Raw genomic sequence first — 19099 nt, forward strand, 5'->3', positions numbered from 1 at the left:
AAGTATCATAATCCGAAAGGTCAAATTGACATGGATGGTATTATTAGGTTTTAACAGCGCTTTTCTATGTGTTTCTGATCGTTTCAATGTCTAAATTAAAACATATAAAAACACACCAATTAAAAAAATATTTAAAGTAGAGTACGCATTATTTAGAATTGTTATAAAATAATGTTATTTGTATTTAATATTATTTTATAGAATGCTTTTACTAAAAAAAAATATTTTTGTATAATTTTTTTTGTAGTTTTAGGTAGCATCAATTTTTATGAATACATTTTATCACGTATTTAAATTTGAAATGTATCAAAGTTAAATACGTGATAATTAATAAAATTATTAAGACGCATCTTACACAAACATATGAGTAATATGTTAAATTAAGAAAAAACATTACACAATAATTTATATTATAAAACGGGTAAACAAATATTAGTATTTAAATATAAATTCAATATAAAATACTTACAATCTGAATTACTTAGAAAATCATTGAACTTTTCTTATTGACCTCGCTATAGTCTCGTTGTTTAAACAATATTACTGATGCTTTATAAATTTAATTGTATATGTTAATATTGATTTATGTAAACATTTTTATCTCTTAAATTTAACGTATTTAAAAATATAATACAACTTAATATTGCAGGGAAATAAACTATTTGTTTATATTATATATAATTAACAATAAAAAACAGTTATGGTGCACTTCTAAAATATATGATAACCATCTCACATATTTTTTTCAGCTCCTCACAGCTGTCGCCAAAATCCTTGTGTTTGACAAACTCGTTGAGAAGCTGACGTCTCGGCCGCAACGGCAAAGAATAAAGGACGCGATCGCGACTCTCTAAGGTACTCTAAAGCTCGTAGCTGAATGTCACCGAAGATTGACGAGTTTCAACTTTAATAAGTGCTTCATTCAGTAGACGCTACGCCGAGAATACAATGAATTGTATTCCACCGCTCCTAGCAAAAAGGCAATGGGATATAAATACGGATACGACTCGTACTCAGAATATTTTTTAATTCTGTCCATCAACAATAAGTATATCGTTTCTATTGTTTCGAAAGCTCTCTTAAAATAAAAAAAAAACGGCTCCAATAATTTTGTTCGTATCCTTGACCAACAACAAATTATTTATCACTACTTATAATGCAGTCTCAGTAGAATATTAGTAAAGTGACGATTTTTTTAGTGTGCTAAATCTTTTTTGAATCCATTATTATTTTCAGAAATATTTTTTTGCCAACAATTTACAAGTCTTTATTTTAAAATAATGTAAAATCATAAAAAGTTTTTAATAGTTTTGTATATCTAAGAAATACGTTTATGTTTCAAGATATAATAAACTGTATCTGAAAGGTCAGGGGAATATGAAGGATGACCCAAAACTTTTAAACTGAATTCAATATAATTTGTATATATAATTTGTAAAACAAATTATATAGTCAATTTAATTTATAATTTCAGTCTGTTTACAAACATTGCCTGTTTTATAGTTAATTTTATATGCATGGTTTTGATTTTCATACAGTACGATTTCGCTGTTTTAATCTCAGATGGCTTAAGAAACGATCGACGAATAATATCCACCACATTTATTTTGCTACAGTCCGTCCAAGATATGAACGCTCATCGTCACAGTATTGGTGAGAAAATGTAATAGAGTGACCATGTGAAATTACAAGTGCAATTAATCTTTACTTTTTCAATTACATTTGTGTAAAATATCACTTTCTTACTTACTTTGTTTATTTATATACATATTTAACTCAAAAACATGAGAGCAGTTTTGGTATCACTCTCCAGGTTGAATATCTGTTCAATATAATATTTAAAAAAATACCAATAGAATATTACAGGAATTGTTTTATTGATTACAAAATACCACACAACATGACAATAATTTATAGTAAAAATATAACACATTATAATTTTTAATTCAATTTCCAACGTTTGGTCACCCTATTTTTAAAACAGCCCTGATTTGGTATTGGTAACGTTCTCTTATCGGTGTAAGCAAATTCGCGGAAAACTGTGTATGTATGCATGCATGCGTACATGCACCCTTATTTCCAACACAACGATGATGAGCGTTAACATCTTGGATGGACTATACAAAGTCTTAGAGCTTTTCTGCTATCTAACTATTATTCTGATCTTTTCTTGTTATTTTTAAAATTAAATTTCTAATCGCAGATAAGGTCTCTCTTCAAAAATAGTTTTTTATTGCTTCTGAGAGAGGAATGGCATACGTTGATGTTTCTACCCTTCGGTCAGTTCGTGCGGTATCCATTTGTCCATTTTTTCACCTTTCCTAGACTATTGTCCATGTGTCGTTAAAGTGTCTGAACAGTTTGTGGATTAGCTTAAAGTGTTCTTAATATTTTCCTGTGTTCAGTATGAAATTTCTCGAATGCATTACAGTTCTCTGACTACCAGCACCTTAACAAAATCACAAATTTATATTTATCGTGGCCTGCGTCGCATTCTGCGTATTAAGAAATAAATCTGAATTTTCTGTTTGTTATATATTATATGTATATTTAGTTAAAATTTGTTTGGTGCTAAATTAGCTAATAAGCTAAATAAATTAATAAAATAAATAATATAACCCAGAACTAAGCTATGAATGAGTTGAAAAAATATACTACGAATCATAGAAACTTCGAGAAAAAACGATTAATTAATAACAATGACTGGAAATGAGGTTGCATTTGCACGATAAGACTGAACAACCTATGATTTTTTTCTGTTACATTGAAAAAGGAACATAAAAGTGACCCGAATATCTTCATGTTTGCAAGTGATTCAATTAAGGAAAATGCGGTATAAGGGATTATATTACAGATAAATTAAACACGTGTGTAATTACTAAAAAAAATATAATTATTGTTTAAAATAATTCATTAAGAAAATACATCTTTTCGAACGTAATAATAAAAGAAAAAAGATAATATCAAAGAAAGGAGAATATTTAAAAAAAAAAAAAGACTAACTTAAATACTCTTATAAAAAGACCCCTGATTACTGGACAAATAGAAAAATGCAAAACATTATTTTATTCAAGGAACAATGTCGAGTAATCGTGGGTGCATTTTATTTTTAAAAAACTACTTTTTTCTTTTATTATAACCTTTACATTTACGTTAACTTATACACTAAAAACACTTGTTTATATTCTTCATTTATATATATATACACAACACAACAAACACATCGATCATCATATTATATAAATGAGAAAATAAATTGAAAGATATTATTATGAATAAAAAAGATTGAATTGTATAAATGAGAAAAAATTATAATAATGGAAAGAATAAAAAAAGACCCAAAACCGAATTTGTCTATTAAGAAAATAGTATAGAAAAATAATAAAATAAAATGCAATGGTTCGATATGTCTCGTTGAACGTTCACACAAATATGTATCAAATATACATTTACATACATCATTATTATCATATATTTATTATTAACAAACAAACACACAAACATTCGATACGTTAATTGATACAAACCGAAACCTTTCACACGCCATTGTACATTTATACAAAATACACCGGCGCTCCATTGCATCATCCCGTATTCGCTGAAAACGTTTGAGAAGCGCTGGCGCGTTATCAGTCTGACGAGAGTGGAGGGTCTATTTTAGTCGATATCTTACTTATTATGCCTTTACAAAACACATATAAAAGTGTAGCTTTTATACTAAAGCTTATGAAAATCTATGTTCATGAAAATAAGAAAAGAAAGTCTCTAAATAAGATTGCCAAAATGAGAAGAATAGTATAATGTTTATTAATTAATTGATAAAATAAATATAGTAAGCACATTGAAAAATACCGACGTTAGACCCTCCGTGAGTTTTTCGACCGAATCGCGCACACCCTGTATATGCCATCGACTATGTATACACTAAATATAATTATTGTTGGTTTCGCATAGTTAGAAGGCGGCGGGGGGCCAGGGTTACGCGACGGTCCTCTTGAGCGACTTTTGGATTATGGTCCAGTCCTCCATGATATCCTCGTCGTTGAGCATGTACACGATGTAGGGCCCGCTGACTGTGACGGCCTTGCGTCTCGCTCTCGTCCTGCCACCTGTCTCCTTGCTTCCGGTCCAGGTGAGGTCCACATTCTGGCGGTCCTCTTCCAGCTTCCGAATCTTCTCGATCAGCTCATCCTGTAGTGCGTCCCACGCGAGGGCCACTTCGCTCTGTGGAAGACGAGAATGAAATTGTTATGATTTACATTGAGATTTTTATTGAATATACTAATACAAACGAAGAGCTTGTTTTAAAAACCATTATCACAAAAATAATTTTTTAAAGGAGAGAGCAAAAAATATTTTTTTATTTTAAAACTTTATTTAAAACGTTTTAAATATAAACATTAAATCATAATAATAAATTTATATTATAAATAAATAATACACACAAAAAATAAATAAAAATAAAAATCAATTTGGACATAGTAGGTCGTTTTTCTGGCATTTATTTACATACATAAAACTTTATTTTTTTTTATATATATTTATTTACAATTTTCGAAAGCACCCACTTTCTAGGTAGTACTTTCACAATAAATGTTATTATTCAAAGGGTTAGATTGTAGTTTTTTGACTTGGCTCCGTTTGTGTTAAAATTTGTTTGCAAATTATTGTTGACTATTGCTTTTTGAACGTTTAAAAAATAATAAACACGAGAGGAAATTTTAGAAAAAAAAAATTCAGTTAAATCATATCGAAATACATTTTCACCAGTAAAAATAAAAATTATCTGGCAGGTACTAGTACAATTATATGATTTCAACTTGTCTATGTGTAGTAATTAATATATATTTATATACTTTATTTTATTTATTTACATCTAATGTATAAATGTTACAGAGAAAGTGTATTTTTTGGTAAAGTTATATTTTCACTAGTCAAGTCCAAATACATTTTCACCAGTAGATTTGGTAGCGAAAATATAATTTACCTGATAGGTGCTAATATGCTGCTCTAAAATGTCTATGAAACACAATTTGACAGTTACATATGCTGTTTAAACCCAAACCTAACCTAATGAAAGTTCTAAACCTAATTATAGTTTTAGAACATCCATTAAGTCCAAAATGCAAACAAAGCTAACTCATCTCTCAGGGGAAAATAAGCGGAAAAATAAGTACAGACAAATCGCATCTCACATATTGCTCCATAGTTTGTCTGCATTTCGTTATTACACTATGTTTTAAAAATATATAAGCTATCCTTACCGATATTACTATAGACTTCTAATATATGAGGGCTAATCAAAGTATTTTAAAACCGAATTTTGGTCAATAATGGAGCGCAAAAACAATTATCCCTTCTCACAAGCCAAAAATCCACGTCAAAAGCAATAAAACCGCTCGGTAACGAGCGTTCCCACTGCGATGGCGACGGCACGGTTTTATTGCTTTTGACGTGGATTTTTGGCTTGTGAGAAGGGATAATTGTTTTTTGCGCTCCCCTATTGGTCAAAATTCGGTTTATATGTTCCTCATTTAATTTGTAAAATTATTATAATATGATTTAACAGTCTTTATGTTATAATTAGGAAAATAAATCAATATTGAATAGTGGAGAATTAGACCAAGCATTTATTGAATAGTTGATTAATTCCACGCTTTACTTTGTTTCAGCATAAAAATAATATTTTGCATAATTACTGTTTATTAATGGTAAATACCGATTTTTAATATAATTTTTCTTCACTCCTTTAAATGATTTAAGCAATTTTATGAAAATAAAAATTAATGGTGTAATTTATATATTTTTTAGATTGAAGATAAATGTTATCAGAATCTATTTAATTGTAATTTTTAATTTTATTAAAAAGCTTTAGAGCAAAAGTATGAATAAAGTGAATTATTTTTATATGATTCATTGTAAAAGAATACAGATAAGTTTAATTTAGTTATTTTTTTTGGCAAACGCTTGTTCATCATGCCCTACCACGCTAAACAAAGACGAGATAAAAATGTCTCATTCGACACTCACACGAGTCAATCGCAAAACTATAATATTCAAAGTTTGCCTAAATTTTTTTAAATTATACACAATATAAAATTTAGAGATCTGTTTGTGATTTAAAATATATTTAGAGCAAAAACAGCGTTCGCTGGATTAAATATAATTTTAATTCGGTCATAGTCTTACAAAGAGTTATTCATGTATTTTGTGGATAAGGCGATGGGTTATACTATCCAAGCACGTCGATGAAATGATATCATGTAGTTTCCAGCTCCTCTTATGGAACACCATAAATAAACGAACACCTCAGTCGCAGCATCAGAAGTCTGGTCACTAATTCAACACATGGAGCAGTTCGAGCAGACTTGGTATAACATATAATGGTATGACATAAATAAGGCTTGTGCAAGCTGAAACTATGGATCAACCGAATGCGTCAGAATTGCTCAAGAATGGTTTATTCATCGTTACTCATCTATCTGATAAAAAAATCCGATCCGGAATAAAGAAGAGGTTATTAAATATTTAAAACGAGTGCCTTTTATCATTGAAATTTTACTTAATTTGAACTATAAAATAATTATGGTAAAAGTCAGACAATTAGATAATTTATATTCACGTTAAACTTATTTTAATGATTTCAGGTTGTTATTGCACATCGATACTAAAATAATGCATGATTGCCATCATCTCTTAGAATTGTCTGCTGCGTCAGTTATACGTCGAAGCGTATTTACTGTTTAAAAAAATAGTAACCGCAATATTATAATCAACTTTGACATTAGCTCCAGTCATAAGTCAACAACATTAAGCTTTCGAGCTTTATTTATCCACCCACAGATACAAAATGTCAAAGGAAACGTGCTGTATTACTAAATCTACTGTTTTAATTATTCTGAATAAATATATACAAAAAGATAATGTTGTTTTTTTTACACATTGTCAGTACGTCTGAAGCATAATTCAAAGAAACTCATCGAATGCAGCGACGAATTGCGATAAGATAAGAAATATTATAAGGATACTGTATTTTCCCGTCGTCTACAGTCTACATACAATCGAATGTCATCAGAGTTCAAATCACGCAAATGATTAGGATTATTATGGAAAATATATTATACGGGAAAAATGTAAAGCATCGAGAGCAAATACAAATTATTCCGACGAAAATAATCGTCAACGCCTTTGTTCCCAGGTTCAAATCCAGAGTTCAAAACCCAAATACGACAATTACAGAAAACAATTTATTATATACAGGCTGAATAATATTTTATAACAAGAAGCATAAGAAGACCTGATCAATCCTATATGTTGGTTAACTTAAACACACATCAAAGAGTTAAATAAGGATTAATAACAACGTATTTGAGTTTCGAATAAATAACATTTTGAAAGTCTGGTGAGTAATCGATCCATTAGCTAAATATGTAGCGCGTGGTTGTTGTATTATCTCAAACATTAGAATATGAGTTTATCAAAGTTGAACGTATGAGTAAATGAGAGTTTGGTTAATGACTAGTTCATTATATTAGCAGATGCTTCCGTTCTATGGAGGTTTGTTCATTACTTTGCAATTTTGCTCTGTGTATAGCTACTTAATAGTAATTAAAAAATGTTGTTTCTGCAACTAGTTATGTAAAATTATTAGACTGAGTCGCAAAATCAGATTATTTTGAATTAAAATTTTAGCAAGATTCGTTTCGAATAGAATAATAACTCAATGTCACCGTGAGATACTCATTAATAAAAAAAAATGTTGTAGTAATTTATTATTATATTTTTTTATAATTATATAAATAATTTAAATGTAGCAATTATAAATCTTTTAAATTCAGAACAGTTTTTTTACGAGCCACAAAAATATCAGTAGAGCTAAAATAGATTTTCAAATAATATAATAGTTAACAGAACCACAAAACGGTGGTTGTTGTGTAATTGGGTTGTCTGTGAGTAATTAATATTCATCAAGTGCGTTGCGTTCGATCACCGACGACCACAATTTGTGGGTGATATAGTTCACGTATTGCGACGACCGTCGAAATCGACTTTAGTTAGTGGTCCACGTGAGTACAATCATGCGTTTCCATATAAATTAGTGTGGTTATGTTGTGGTCCTGGTTTTAATTGGTCATCATATATTACATATAAATGCATTGAAAAATATTTTCAAACTAGTATAAACATAATAAGAATGGTGTATATTAATATAATTTCCTTTACATCTATGGCCAATTGAAAGTTTCATAAGCAATATTTCACGAATTTTATTATTAAAATGTATTCTTTCCTTAAAAATCGTTCTATTGTATTTGTTATATGCTAAAGTGCATCTGTGGTAATAATTAACAAGATATTTTAACTTGTAAAGCCTCCTCAGTTGCACGTTAGCCTCGGTTATGTAAAGATAAACCCAAAATATAAACAAATGTCGATCACGGTAAAATCTAAAATAATAGCATATCTCGAAGAAAAGATTTCAATCCTAGAGAGCGAGAAGAGTGAGATTTAGTGGTTCTGCTATTCGAAAATTTATTAAAAAATATAGCGAAACAGGAATTCTAGAGAGTGTGGTCAAAGCGTATAACGTCTGCTCGAGATATCATAAAAAAATATTATAGATTTATCTCAGTATTTTATCAGACTCAGAATGTTGTCACCGTAATACATTATCATTATATACACGTGTAAAACATTAAAAATGTAATAATTTTTAAACTATAAATACGGAACAATTAAATTAATAAGGAGTCAGTCGCTAGAACTACAGGATCATACAGTCGTATTAATCTCGGAGCATCCTCGTCCTTCGTTGGTCCATAACATATTGAGTTAATTTTTTATTATTATTTAATATATTACAAATTATTAACAACTGGTTAGGGGGGGGGATGTAGCAAATTAGATTTGATCGGGGTTGTCCTGGTTTGATGATAGGTTCTGAAGTCTAATGTTAAATTATTTATGATTGTACATATACAATCTTCTTATAACTTGTCTCATGGGGATGCTGTAACGTATTTTTTGTATTGTTATGTCACTCATCGCCACGCAATGCATAAATGAGGTTGTTTATGCATTAATTTTGAGATATATAGTTTTTAATTTATAAACCCTAAAATTTTGGAGCATTGATCGCATAAAATAACAATGCAATTGATATATTAAAAGAAATAAATTTCTCATTCTGAATATCTTGTAGTTATTTATAAATAAATATAATATACCGCTTTTGTGAATAAAGCATACATCGAGTTTAGATGTGTTGACTGACCCAGTTGAAGACAAACTTTTAATTGCTGTCAAATAAGCTACTTTTGTGTTTCATAATATACATTTAAAATACATCTTTCAGGGGAAAATAAGCGGAAGAATAAGTACAGACATATTGTTCCACAGATTGTCTGCATTTCGATATCACACAATGTTTTAAAAATATAATAGCTATCCTAGGGGACACCCCATCATCCGCATTAGTCCGTTATATCAAGGTTTTACTGTACTATATATTGATAATCTTTGATCTCTGGTCAGAATTTTATTTGTTTGTAATTTTCGTACCGAAGTGGAGGTATGTCCTTAAATAAAATACTATTAATATATAGCCAACCAAATAAGATAGGAGATGGTACAGGAATATGCTTAAAAAATGCACAAGTGAATAAGAAACATAAAAGGAAAGCGCATACATCAAAATCGGCAGTGACGCACAAAACAAATCCGTTACCAAACATTAATACCCGTACGCGCATGCGCGGCCCGAGTCCCAGGTATACGTAACAATTTGGTCGCTGGGGTCCTTTCGGATGCAAATCTTAGATTCGAGGCCTGGGTGTCATGTGACGCGTCTCGAGGGCTTACCTGAAATTTTACGACCGCACCCCCTCAAACTGTGCAGCGCGTTTATGCATCTTTCCTCATACATACAACAAATTGGAATTGTAGTTAGATTCATTATTTTTTATTTTATTTAGAAGCATCATTTTCTAGTATTTTTTTATTTAACAACATCTATAGTTTCACGGAATTTTTGCACTTGAGTCAATTGAGCAGTGTAAGTATACTTTGACTACTATAGGTAAAGCAATAACTGCGGTTTGGATGTAGATATGGACGATATAGTCAACATAGCCCGTACCATCACATTTTTTTTTTTTTAATAAAGCACACGTTATCGATTTTCTTTGATATTGATCCAAAACATATATTGTTTTTAGTTAAGTCATATTTAAATTTGTAGCTAAATTTTTTGAGTTTTTTACAGAAATTAACTGAAATAATAAGTTTGGTATGAATAATTAATTTACATTTATTTTTTATTGGAAGTAACTGATGTAAGAGTAAAAATTCCGTTTTTCTTAAATACGATACGTTTAAAATTTCGTTGCGTTCGAAAAACTATGATATTATTTAAAAATACAGTGGTTTTTAAGCTTATAAGTGCAATGCAATTTTTTCGTAGCAAAAGTTTGCTGTCATCTGGATTAGCACAATAAAACATGGCAGTATGAGGACCAACGATCAATAACCATTGTTTTTAAATGTCATAATAAAATAGTCCTGAAACAAGCAGAGAAGACATTCTCCCATATTTCACTATTGACTCTTCTTCTACGCGCGCACCTGCTAAATCACGAGTGAGACAGTCTTGTTGAAACGGTGCAATTAAAAATTAATTTAATAAAACCAATCCAACCCGAGATTCTCACGCAAAAAATAAAAATGAAGTCACGGATTATTTTATTGTAACAATCGACATCTATAAGCTTCCAACTTGCAGAGCAACTGAAACAGTGAGAACAGTATAAAATTCGGAATGTGAACTTACACCTCGAACCAGGAACGTTATTAGGAAGGAAGGGGAGAGAGGGGGGCTGGCAGGGGCATTTGTGCATTTATGTAAGGTAAATCTTCGGATTTTTCCTTCGGAAAAGGATTCGTTTATTCTTAAGGTGTTCACTGTTCTGACCAATGCTCACTCATACCTAATCTGTTCAATAGTACTGCTCAAATAACTCATTTTATGGAACAATTATTATATATATTGATCATTTAAATTGTTCTCCCACTAAAATCGAGCGGAAAAGAATAAGATTGCAGTTATATTGACGAAAGTCCACTATATAAGGGTCTGAATTTCCAATAAAAAATTACAACCTACACTCGACTTTAGATTGAGGCAATTACAAAGATCTTTAATTCGGTCGGTCAACGATCGAATAACCTTCTTATCGACCGGCCTTAAGTCAGCTACTTTGGTAGATAATACAAATACAAATAAATCACAATTAACAGTGAGGCGTATTGATAAGTCGATGCTAATGCCAATGATCCTGGCTAACTAAAGACACTGTTTCTCATTGATTTTGATGCAGATAGTTTGTCGACAATTTGCGAGAGGATGTCTCGAACCCATCGACCTAATATTATGACTCCTAGGATTTATTTGCATCTTTAAAGTTTATCTTAAGATAGAAATTGCGAAAGTGTAATTAGCTGCAGCTTTAATTAATTATTAAATATTAGATATCTTAAAATATATGTCACACCCAATTGTTTATGCAATGACTTGCAAAAATAGATACATATGACTCATTATACTGAAGTCTTACTTTTTACTAGACATCTTTATGCTTTATTTAAAAAAAAACCGATATAAATATACGTACTATATCACTATAAACCAGACAAATAGGGACGTTGCTTAAGTGAAAAACAGTTTTTTATCTTATAGACTAAAAAAAAATCAATAGTATCAAATGTATATTTATAGTATCATGTATACTACGCCTTTCTTCAAATTAAGAAATACAACAAATAATAACCGTTGTCATAGCAGTGAAATAAGTTAACTAGATTGTTTTTTTAGGCAATATAAGATAGTTATATTTTAATATATAAATTAAAAGATGAACTAAATAAAAATACAATTAAACTTGCTCATTAATATATTTAAATTAGAGAAAAAAATCTAAAACACAACTTTTTTATGCAGAATATCCAAAGGGGTTAAACTATGTGTTTTGCTTCATATATGTATTTTTAGAACAAAGAAATTTAATTTAATTTTCCATGATTTTATTTTTTAGATACTAAAATGAGTTTCCTATCACCAATAATCATTCATGAATTTTTTAAAAAGTATTTCCCTAACTTAAATAGATAAGAAAACAAATTGTTAAATACATAGACAATGTCAGATAGTAAATTGATTTAATTTTGAACATGGCAGAATAATAAAGTGGAGCGATGATTTTTTAGAATGAAAACATTTTTGCAGTATTTTTTTAGGAACATGCAAAAAACATATTCAGCCTATATTCATATTGAACAGCAACTGCATTAAACTTTACTCAGTTGCACTCAAAATTTGCATACGTGAAGAAGGAATGAGAATATGTATTTTAAAAGTAGTATATATTTTTTTGAACATAAAAAAATTGCTTTTTCTAACTTCTTATTTAATAACATTAAATCTTCATATAAAATATTTTAGCAGTTACTACTAATTGATTTATGGTTTGCATAAAATTTGAGGTTTACTTGCATTGAAATGTAAGGTAAAAGTACCTGAGTAGTTACTTTTTGTTATTTAGGTATTGTATCTATCATCTTTTGTAACAAATTGTTCCGCCTGGTAAGAAATAATATAACTCCGTAGTATTGTAACATTGCAATACTATGAAGAACTATTGATTTTGAAGTAACATAAAATATAAATTCATCGCCATGATTATGTGTATATGTTTCAATTTAGTCATTGATAATTTATTTATGTACAGTGAAGTAAATCATACTGAAAAATAAATACTTATAAAATAATATATGCATGTTTTGATTTTATTTAAAACAAGAAAAGTATGCTAATATCGCTAGTAAACAATCAGATTAAAGTATTGTTTTGAAATGTTGAATGTGTATGTTATTATGTATAGGTTCAGGCAAATTCCAATATGTTTGATATCAAAGTTACAACATACACAAATGTGTCATTTAGTAATTATTGATGATTCATAATCAAACAACATATTGAAATACTATTTATATTAAAAATTCAACATAAAATGAAAAAAATGTATAAATAAATTTTATCTAACTAATTAGCAAGTTTATGATGTGTCATATACTAATTTATTATGGTAAAAACCCAGAGTTGTAAGTGATTGATCGCATCAGGTTTTATACAATTTGATGTAGGTTTGTACTTTTAAAGTAAAATATTAATTACTTTATAGCGGTGTAATAAATATAGCAAAAACTGCATTATATAAAAAAAATACTTTCCTTAAGGATCGTTTGCTTTTTTGTGTTAAATCGCAATTAATAAATAAATAAATTGTTATAAAAGAGTAATATATTATTTATGGTGGATCTATTTATTTTCATAAAATAAAATACATGATGAATATATTATAATTTTCAAGGGTGCTAAATACATATAGAAAACCTATGCTTAATTTATACTATTATAATGTATGAAATATTATTTAATACATGCGATAGAATTAAAGCTTAAATTTATGGCTCAATACCAATGCTAAAATCAATTACCATAACAATTTTCTGTAGCAAAATATATAGAATTAAGTCCATTTTGTGAAGAAAATAGCACTATAAATTTTTTGCGTTTCTTGTTTGGAAATGCTATTTTTAGCAAAACAAAAAGTTTATATTATACAATACATACAGTGTAACGATAATTTATTGAAATTTTAATTTAATTTATTTCAAGAGATCACTCCCAATAGTGTTTTTTATTTTTAGACATTTCTTTATATATTTCTTCATATTGCATATACCTATTTTATATATCTCATTGAATTTTGAAAGCTCATTTAGCAGTAGGGTCAATATTCATTCCCATATTTTACATTTATACAACCAATTGAATTAATTCGCTCAGCAGTAAAGATATCTGGTTCTTTAAAACCACATATGTATATATATATATATCGAGTTTCATTTTTGTGACTAAAATTATGTTTGGATCGTCTTTATATAATTAATATTCATAGAATAATGTTTTTTAAATCTTGAAAATCATCTCCCAATAAATTCGATATGATTATAATATAAGCATTTTTTTAAGATTACCTATAGTAACTATATCAGGTCATACTGATTACCAAAAGGAGTTTGAATTTTTTTTAACATTATAAGCTAAAGCAATATTTCTAAAAGTATATTTTTTCCTAATTTTAGAAATGTGTTAAAACCATAATCTAATGATTAAAATATCGTTGTAGTGTTTGGTGGTAAAAAATAAAACTTTAACGTTGGGATGTTGTTTTTACCAGATATTTTTCATCATGTAATTTTCTAATCCTGTTACAAAAATATTCTCTGAAAAGTGAAGCAGTTATTTAAACTTACTATTAGCTTTAGCTTAATGTACAGAAAAAATAATTTTAAAGTAGCAAATTCAGTCAAATCTTGTATTATGCTGTTAGCAAAATATTTATTTGGATACAATTTGGTTAAACTTTTAAAAGCTTTTTGCTTCAACCCTTTTAAAAATTGTTCGATAACTTGTATTCTGAAGGATGACATACCGAAATGAATCCTTTAATTCAACAGCGACCCCTAGATCAATATGCATTATGAAGATTTTTTATGTATGTTCATACATATATAAACAGATAATCATTTAAATGATAAAAAGCCATTCAAAATAAAGCGATAAAAATAAACTTGAGCACACATTTATAAATTATATATTTTTTTAATATCATCAAATAAAGAACACTACTACTATTTTAACATAAAAAAAAAACACTTCAAAATTTAGTGAGCGTAGTGTCGGAATAGTGAATACATTATGAATAACTCTATGCTACGAATCATTTTCAAAAAAAAATTCTGAAGATTTAAGTATTTATTAAAACATATCTCTTAAAATAATTAATAATTTCCAACGGCATTTCAGCCTTTTCCAGGACTTTTTAAAATATTGTAGCAAGTATTGAGGCGCCACGCCAAACAAGAACGAGATAAATATTGTTATCAGAGAAGGCGAGATAGGGATTGACTCATCGATGAGACATTTAAAGAGGCATGAATTAAAATTTCAGTAGATTTAGGTCCATATATATATTTAAAACATACAGTTGACCCCCCGATAATACGGTAAATTAGGAACGTGCTATTTGAATGCGTGTAGTTGGGGACTAGAAAATACTCATACAATTTTTTGCATTATGTACGTACGAATCAGGCGCGTGTGGTGAGATATCCTCCCTTTGGCATGCTCACACTTAAAGTAACGGGTACCCAAATAGCACGTCCGCAGTTTACCGTGTTATTGGGGGGTCTACTGTACTGAAAATTAATTCATTTCTTTTTATAAACAAGAAAATTGAAAAATTGTAATGGAATTTTAACTCAATTTAAGGGGAAAAATTGATTTGACAGGAGTAATTTGAGTTACGAGATCCGTTACGGAACGAATTAAACTTATAAATCAAGGTATTTTATTATTTATACATAAAATGGAATAGGTTCTATGGGTTCATTAAAAAAGCTCATTAGTCCAGCTCCATCGACAAAAGCGCATTAAAAGGCATCTCCTAATGTTTGCTAATCGTAATTCCTGGACTCGGTCATAAATCTTGAATCGTCAAATTGGGTGTTAATTGGAAATTGAATATAGCTGCATTTATTATATGTGAATATAATAAATGCAGATGTGAATTAAAACTACCACTTCCTAGTGAATTAATTGGAAATGTCTCTTATCGCACTACCTCAAAATTGCAGTGGTTGTAAATAATTAAAAATATTCACATCAATTTAATTTTAAACAAAAATAATCCTCGAAAAACCTTCAAATTTCTCGAGGAATAAGAAATCCTGAAAGTAAAATTTAAATAATAACTAGGTTATACTGTAGGAACATATTGCCTCATTTAAATTATTGTGCAACTATATTGTTTATGTTAAATGAATCAGATAAAACGAAAATAGGGCAATTAGGGTAGTTTTAAATAAAAATAGATCTACTAGTTGTAGAAGAAAGTAAAGGGAATATTGTACTTTTATGCTTTCATTTTTAATATGTATGTTTTTGATAAATAAATATGCATTATTCTATTGAAGTCTATCTAAAACGAAAAAAAAACTTTTCTTTTAGCACACTTGCGAAATATATCAAATTCTCGTGGCGCTTCTATTAAATTTATTATTTTGTATTTTATACTATTTAAAAATAACAATAATAAAATTAATTAAATATATTCAGCTATATTTATTCACGGGCTATTTTTAAATGCACCACTCTATAATATATTAGCTTAGTTGCGTTTTACATGTTGTCATATTACAATAAAAAACATAGCGACGTACGAGACGCCTCCGAAACAAAGGAATTTTTACGCGCCACCTGGCAACCCCAGACGGCCATTTATAAAATTCATCACGCCATCAAATCAACACACACATACCTACGTTCGAACCATTGTACGATCAAGTAAATGACACATGCGCATGCGCAACTTCATTAAAAATAAGAAGTGGAAAAGACGATCTATATTTAAATGGCAATATCTCGATTCAAGGTCGAAAAATGACATTTTAAATTTGTGTATTCGTATTGCTTCGAGACAATTGACGCATTTTTGAAATCATCGAAATGTAATAAAGGGCCCAATTGCGTTAGAGCGAGACGGCACATAGACGATTTGCGTCTCAGAGTTGAAAATTAAATGCGCATGCGAATTTAATTTTCTTTTTTTCAGTCTTCAGTCAAGTTATCGATATGGAATAAATAGAGGGGTTCGAGTGTGTTAGAGTGAGACGCATATATAGAGACGCTTTGCTTTCCAAGGCCGAACCAAGGAGTAGCAGCTTGCGCGAGAGCTTACCGCAAATTAAAAGTACTATTTTTATTCTAAAACTGGTTTCCTGCGTGCGCGTTGTTCCTAGCTTGCTGCCGGAAAAGGCGCGCGCGCATGCGCGGGCACGTCGCGGCGCAATAAAAAAAAACAAGCACGCGTACACACACTCGCGCACTATTAATAAAGCGCGACAGTGGCGCCGCGGCATGAAATGGCCGCCGAGAGAAAATCGAGCCGAGAGCGAGTTCTACGATTTTGGCGGCGTGGGCGAATGGTGTCGTAGAACCGAGACTGTATGAGATTTTTCTCGCTCTTTGTTTTGGCCATACTGCACACTAGTTAGGGTTGCCATATTTTGAAATGATAAACCAGGATTGTTTGTATGTACTTATATCTATACTTGATTCAGATATCACCGTCAATATATTTTTTCAATAGTGTTTTAAATGTTCCGTTATAAGGTATTTTGTTAACTATCTATGGCTACTGTATCATTTTCTGACATGCAATTTTTCCAAGGAGATTTTTATTTTAAATTAAATATTGATCGTTGGATATAAAAACGTCATTTTAGTATACAACATTTTCATCAGATTTTTCATGAGTCGCATATGGAAATTTTCCGTCGTTGTTATAGTGCTATCTAATATATATGCTTTTAAAATTTGATGGATTAGAGGACTACGACTATTTTTAATGTTGACGAAAGGCTAATGTTTTATAAAAAGATGCATAAAATAATTTAGGAGGGTATGTCAATTTATTATTATATTTTATAGCAGAGCTCGTATTTATCATTAATCTGTTTGACCTAAATCACTAAAAATAACAATATGGTGATGCTAAAATCAGATTTAATTATATACATATTAATCTACATAAATATAAATTTAATTTATTATCATAATGAGAAAGCTAAGTAATATTAAATGCATATACTGTTTGTATTTGCATATATAAATTGAAGCTATTTGTGAATAAGAAAAATCGAATTTATTCATTTTTAATAAAATTGTTAATACAGATAAAATGACGAATTCAACAGAAATTATTTATTATTATTAAAATTATTATTTATTATTATTATACATTATTTAGTGCTTCATGTTTTTACGAGCGTTAGCGTTAAACTGTTTTTTTTTTATTATATATTCAAAAAATAAATGAATCATTATTTTTTAATTAATAAACTGATAATAATGAAATTATTAATCATAAAATATAATTTATATAATAAAAGCAATAGAAAAGTATTATTTAATCGAGTATAAAACAGTATGACTCATACAAAGTTCTACGCAGTTGGTTCGTTGGATGGGGTGCGGGTTTCGCGCTTGCTCGCTCATTCAATTTTACGTGCTGAATTTTCGCTCACTAAGGGATGAAACGCATGATTCATCTCAAATTTAAAGCTATGGGAAAATGAGTCACGCATAGTAGATTAAACGAGCAATAAATATATTTACACATAAATATATTGATAAATCATTGAAAAACTAAACTATAATATATAATAAAATAATATTTTTTTTTAAATCTTACTTCTTGATAATTATTTATATAGAATTATTTATTTAAATCAAAAATAATATCACTGTTAATTTAAATACAATAAATGTACATTAAAATTAATGTTTTGGTTTTATTTGGGTATGTATCATAAGTTGAGTCATGATTCATATCGTTTCTTGTCACGTGAACTTGATACGCTTGTAATTTATGGATATTGAATGTAATTAGTGTGCAATAAGACACTTATAAGGAAGATTTGTGAATACCGTAACCAAGTTGGTACATTAATTCCAAACGTGTAGAGGTCCAATGATAAATTTTACATTCAATCATAATTTAAATAATTGAGTAAGTCAGTATTGAAATTTAACTATTGCAATAAACTTATTATTAAACTATTTAATTTAATCTAGGACCAACGACCTGTATTATATTTGTTGGTTAGCTTTAAAGAATTATTTTTTGATTAGTATTGTAAAAATTTGGAGCTCAATTTTATTGATTTTTTATATTACATTAAATTTACGAATAAAATGTTTCAATGCAAAGCTCATTGTTGATACTTTTAGTTTTACAGAAAAAGTAGTTTATATCAACGAAAGGTCGAACGTTCAAAAATTTATTTTAATTAAGTTAGGACCAATTTCCAATTATTGGTTTATGCATTCAACAAAGTTGGATAACACAAAGAAAAATCTCGGTTTCTTATTGTATATTGAAGCCAGATCTGTTATAAAGAAAATAAGCGCATGGTT

General features: G+C 29.1%; 1 protein-coding gene and 1 long non-coding RNA gene across 2 annotated transcripts in view; one reads left to right on the forward strand and one right to left on the reverse strand.

The window, feature by feature from the left end:
- Positions 1 to 2867: 2867 nt before the first annotated feature.
- Positions 2868 to 19099, reverse strand: part of Brms1 (breast cancer metastasis-suppressor 1-like protein) — a 52071-nt gene continuing 35839 nt past the window's right edge. The window contains exon 3 of the mRNA XM_088200409.1: positions 2868 to 4224. Within this exon, the coding sequence (XP_088056535.1) occupies positions 3979 to 4224 (246 nt within the window). The 3' untranslated portion in view covers positions 2868 to 3978. The remainder of the gene's footprint in view (positions 4225 to 19099) is intronic.
- LOC148228942 (uncharacterized) lies at positions 5938 to 6847 on the forward strand. Its single transcript, XR_015811700.1, has 2 exons — positions 5938 to 6516; positions 6648 to 6847. It is a non-coding gene; the product is annotated as an uncharacterized LOC148228942 (long non-coding RNA).

This window comes from Plectrocnemia conspersa, unplaced genomic scaffold (genome assembly GCF_051122295.1).
Source record: "Plectrocnemia conspersa isolate PC_06_02 unplaced genomic scaffold, ASM5112229v1 ptg000012l, whole genome shotgun sequence".
Taxonomy (NCBI): domain Eukaryota; kingdom Metazoa; phylum Arthropoda; class Insecta; order Trichoptera; family Polycentropodidae; genus Plectrocnemia; species Plectrocnemia conspersa.